General features: G+C 56.6%; 1 protein-coding gene across 1 annotated transcript; it reads left to right on the top strand.

Moving 5' to 3' along the window:
- Positions 1-350: 350 nt before the first annotated feature.
- Positions 351-3,541, top strand: MAFB (MAF bZIP transcription factor B). The gene has a single exon (XM_080686742.1). It carries the CDS (start codon positions 715-717, stop codon positions 1,684-1,686), a length of 972 nt encoding a protein of 323 aa, XP_080542868.1. The 5' UTR covers positions 351-714; the 3' UTR covers positions 1,687-3,541.
- Positions 3,542-4,907: the final 1,366 nt, after the last annotated feature.

Below are 4,907 nucleotides of genomic sequence, written 5' to 3'. Positions count from 1 at the left end.
AAGAGGGAGAAACACCCGCGAAGTGGAGGAAGCCGCTGCTTGGCCCAGAGGGGGAATGCGCACCAAAAGCGAGAGGGCGGGGGGCCGGGACTTTGAGGGTGTGGGGGGCTGGGCCCTGGCCCACGGTCCTACTTGGCTCCAGCCCTCTGCTAAGCCTCCTCCCCCGCGGCTCAGGCCTCCAGTCAGCTGACGCGAGGGGCGGAGGAGCTGTCAGGCGCGCCCCGCCCTGCGCCGTGGGGCTGCGGGGGCCGTGCAGCTATTGGCCAGCACGCTGGGCAGCCTGGGCCCCCGCTCTTCAGTGACATCAGAAGGCGATAAAAGGAAACGGCGGCGCCAGATTCAGCACAGCTGCACCGCCGGGCTGTGAGCGGCTGCAATTGAGAACCCAAGACCGAGAGAGCTCGGGAGCGAGCGACAGTCGCTTGCCCCGCGCCTCCCCTTCGCACAGCTGCGCGCCTCGCTCGCTTCTCTACCCCTCCCCGCTCGCCCAGGCTCCGGCTTTGCCACAGTCCCGAGCTCTGGGGTGGCGCAGGCAGCTTTGGGACTCTCCGGCGCGCCACCGCGTCTCCAGACAAAGGCTTGGCCGGCGGCCCCGGCCCGCTGCGCCCTCGGCTCACCGCCTCCCGGGCTCGCCGCTCTTCGCCCCCGCTCTCGGCTCGGCGCGTACCGGCCGGCCGCAAAGTTTCCCGGCGGCGGCTGCGCCTCGCGTCAGCGATGGCCGCGGAGCTGAGCATGGGGCCCGAGCTGCCCACCAGCCCGCTGGCCATGGAGTATGTTAACGACTTCGACCTGCTGAAGTTCGATGTGAAGAAGGAGCCTCTGGGGCGCGCGGAGCGCCCGGGCCGGCCCTGCACGCGCCTGCAGCCCGCCGGCTCGGTGTCGTCCACCCCGCTCAGCACGCCCTGTAGCTCGGTGCCCTCGTCGCCCAGCTTCAGCCCGACCGAACAGAAGACCCACCTGGAGGACCTGTACTGGATGGCGAGCACCTACCAGCAGATGAACCCGGAGGCGCTCAACTTGACGCCCGAGGACGCGGTGGAGGCGCTCATCGGCTCGCACCCCGTGCCACAGCCCTTGCAGAGCTTCGACGGCTTCCGTGGTGCGCACCACCACCATCATCACCACCACCCACACCCACATCATGGGTACCCGGGCGCCGGCGTGACCCACGAAGAGCTGGGCCCACATGCTCATCAGCACCATCACCACCATCACCAAGCGTCGCCGCCGCCGTCCAATGCTGCTAGCCCCACGCAGCAGCTGCCCACCAGCCACCCCGGGCCTGGGCCGCACGCGGCAGCCGCGGCGACGGCGTCTGGTGGTAGTGGCAGCGTGGAGGACCGCTTCTCCGACGACCAGCTCGTGTCCATGTCCGTGCGCGAGCTGAACCGCCACCTGCGGGGCTTCACCAAGGACGAGGTGATCCGCCTGAAACAGAAGCGGCGGACCCTGAAGAACCGGGGCTACGCCCAGTCGTGCAGGTATAAACGTGTCCAGCAGAAACACCACCTGGAGAATGAGAAGACTCAGCTCATTCAGCAGGTGGAGCAGCTTAAGCAGGAGGTGTCCCGGCTGGCCCGCGAAAGAGACGCCTACAAGGTCAAGTGCGAGAAACTCGCCAACTCCGGCTTCAGGGAGGCGGGCTCCACCAGCGACAGCCCCTCCTCTCCCGAGTTCTTTCTGTGAGTCGTGGCCATCCCGGCCCCTGCCCTTGCCCTAGCCCGGACTCCCCGTCCCCAGTCCCCAGCCCCAGACTCCCCTGGACCCTGTCCCTGCCACAGCCCCAGCCTTGACCTGTTTGACTTGAGGGAGAGGAGGAAGGGCGCGCGGGACGCGGGCGACGGGAGGGCGCGCGGGCAGGCAGGGGACCTTGGCCAAGGCGAGAACGGTGCGCGCCAGTGCCGCCTCCTAGACTGGAGCAGAGCCAGAGAGAGACGAGGGGGTGGGAAGTCCCGAAGCAACTTTTCTTCAGGCTGGAGGGCGACGAGGCATAGTCCTGAGGAGTCGCCAAGGGCCGTCAGGAGACTCATGGCTTTCTGAACTTTGTGCGTTAAGCTGGGGCGCTACCTCACGGCCAGGAAGAGAGCTGCGAGGAGAGAGGGACCCTGGCACCTGGCAGGCTCGAGGCGAGGAAGGAAAGACAGACGGACCTGTCTGTCCAGGGTCCGGAGGAGAACACTGGCTCTCAGCCCCGAGACGCGGGCCTCAATTAGAACATTCTGCGCAAAAATCATCAGTTTTATTGCCTGCTCGATTATATAGAAAAAATACGAAAATCTGCATTAAAAATATTAATCCTGCATGCTGGACATGTATGGTAATAATTTCTATTTTGTACCATTTTCTTGTTTAACTTTAGCATGTTGTTGATCATGGATCATAACCCCTTGTTTCTTTGAGTGAGAAGGGAACGCAGTTTGGAAACTCCGGTGGCTGCTTGCCGGGTGTCAGTCCCGGCTGTCGGCTTGTAAATACCCGACTGCCAAACCGCTTAGAGACCGTGGCAGCAAACTGAGTGTTGTCTTTGTTTGGGTTTATTATTATGGCATTTTTTTTGTAAGTAAAAAAAAGTTGTGGGCATTGTGCATCAGAAAACAACTTTGTCTTGGGCACTTTTGGAAGTTGCTTGTTTTCTCCGCTCCCCTGCCTGCACTGGGTCCTCTTTTCCCTTCCGCTTTAGTTTTCAATTTTGTTGGTTTTGAGAGAAAGAGGACTGGAGTCCCAGAACCCCAGTACCAGGACAGGGCAGCTGCAGAGTTTCAAACCCCAAAGGCCAGGAAGCTCCTTGCTTCCACTTTGTATTTTATGGCTAAACTGACACCCCTAACATTAAGGAAAGGAAAACATCTTGTTTGCTTTTTTAATTGCAATCAGAATCACCCTGGGGTCCCTTCACAACCCTCCAGGCCGCTACTAATTGCTGGAGCCACTGTGCCCCTAGGGTGACCGGCTTCACCAGCTCGGACACTGCCCAATGGTGACCTGAACTTGTGTTAAACCAACGTCCATACTCAGAAAGTACTGGAAACCCAAACACTGGCAAGTAATTTTGCAACTTTCACATGTTATGTGTGTTTCTTTCCCTGCTTTTGAGCTATCAGGCGAGTTATTGGTGGTGCCCCCCCCCCCCCTTCAGTTGTATAGTAGTTATAGGGAAGATCTGGGTGTTTTTCTTTATTATTACATTTTTTTCCTGCAGGTCAGTAAAAGGATTTAAGTTGCACTGACAAAAATACCAAAACGAAAGTGTATTTTTTAGTTCCCATTTGAAATTGCTGGCGCTGCTGGCCGGATGCATTTTTGAGTTTGTATTAGTTGATAAATTAACAGTAATAACAAGATTGTATGAACCGCATGGTGCTTGCAGTTTTAAATATTGTGGATATTCGTCCTGCATCAGAAACGAGCTTTGGTTTTTACGGATTCAACTGTGTTGAAATCAAATTTGCCGCAACAGAAATTGTTTTTATTTCATGTAAAATAAGGGATCAATTTCAAACCCTGCTTATGATATGAAAATATTAAAACCTAGTCTATTGTAGTTTTATTCAGACTGGTTTCTGTTTTTTGGTTATTAAAATGGTTTCCTATTTTGCTTATTAAAAGCACGGAAATGGTGTTTATTTAGAGGACTCCGTGTTTGCCTGACTTTGACTTTCTTCTCTTGCCTCTTCAAGCGTAGCACCAGCTTCGAAGGCACTCTCAATGCCCCTGGCCAATGGAGAAACAGACCAAGTGCAGGCAAATCTCTCCCAGGAGTGAGTGAGTGAGTGAGTGTGTGTGAGTGTGTGTGTGTGTGTGTGTGTGTGTGTGTGCATGAGCTTCAAACATGTTTTTTGCTTCTCACCCTAGGTATAGACACCACCCCAGTCAGGAGCCGATTTGTGAGCTGACGGGGGCATAAGGCACTTTTTCGAGGCTTTCAGGCTTGGGCATCGGGCCAGCCTGCTAGCCTGCCCACTCTGAAGTAGGGGTTAGCAGAGCCCAGGACTCTGGGAGCTGCCACCCTGATGGGGAAGCAGGGTCCCTCTGGCAATGGGGCTCAGCCTAGCCCTGCCACTCTGGCCATCCTGCCTGAGCTGAAGGTTCTCAGCTCTGTCCTGCCCAGTGTATCGCCCTGGGACCAAGGGGAGCAGCCCAGAGCTAGAGTGCCCCCTCAGAGAGGAGGCCTACTCTCTCCCCCCAGGGCTTATGGAAGCAAGGAAAATCCAGCATCAGGTGGAAGACCCTCAGACAAGAAGTCCCTCTGTGCCCACGATGCACCTGTGAATCAGGACTCAGCCTCACAGAAGAGCATGCATGGCCGGATCAGGACTTCAGAGACTCCCCAAATCTGGCTTCAGAAGGGGGTTGGAGCATCATTCTGGTGCAGCAGGTCCAGCAGCTCCAACCTCAGCCTGGCAGTCCTAGAACCTTTCTTTTTCCCCAACCCCCCTCTCAGCCTCCTGGCAACCCCATTTATAACTCAGGGTTAGACACCTCTGAGAGTCCCAGTAGGACCCCCTCCCCCAAACCCGAGAATAGTCCCCTGATTCTTTGGCAATGGCTGATTGTGAGGGATTTCTGGTCTCTCTGGACTCAGTGTCTGCAGTCTGGGAGACTCAGCCTTCCAGCCCTGCAGCTCTCTGGCCTGGAGTTCCTAATGTGGTTTCAGGACCTGAGGGGAAGGTGCAGAGACCCAAGCAGGAGCGCCCCAGCCAGGAATGAAAGCTGCAAAGAGCCTTGGAAGTGGAAGGGGAGAAGAGATTTTGACCTAGGTCCCTGGAGGCCTGGGGGTGGTGGTGGCTGGGTCTGGAAAAGTGGGGAGGGGGTCCCAAAAAGTTAGGATACAAATAATATCAGCAGTAATTTACATGTATATGGCTCTTTGGAGTTGTTTAGTAGGAGAGAAGTCAGAGATTTCAATT

The sequence above is a fragment of the Plecotus auritus genome (assembly GCF_963455305.1).
Source record: "Plecotus auritus genome assembly, chromosome: 8".
Lineage (NCBI taxonomy): Eukaryota > Metazoa > Chordata > Mammalia > Chiroptera > Vespertilionidae > Plecotus > Plecotus auritus.
The sequence above is the reverse complement of the archived record's forward strand: the minus strand, read 5'-3'. Positions and strand labels throughout refer to the sequence as shown.

What these genes read in the sequence shown, in the direction of transcription:
- MAFB (XM_080686742.1), top strand. Translation starts at nt 715, where the DNA reads ATGGCCGCGGAGCTGAGCATGGGGCCCGAGCTGCCCACCAGCCCGCTG.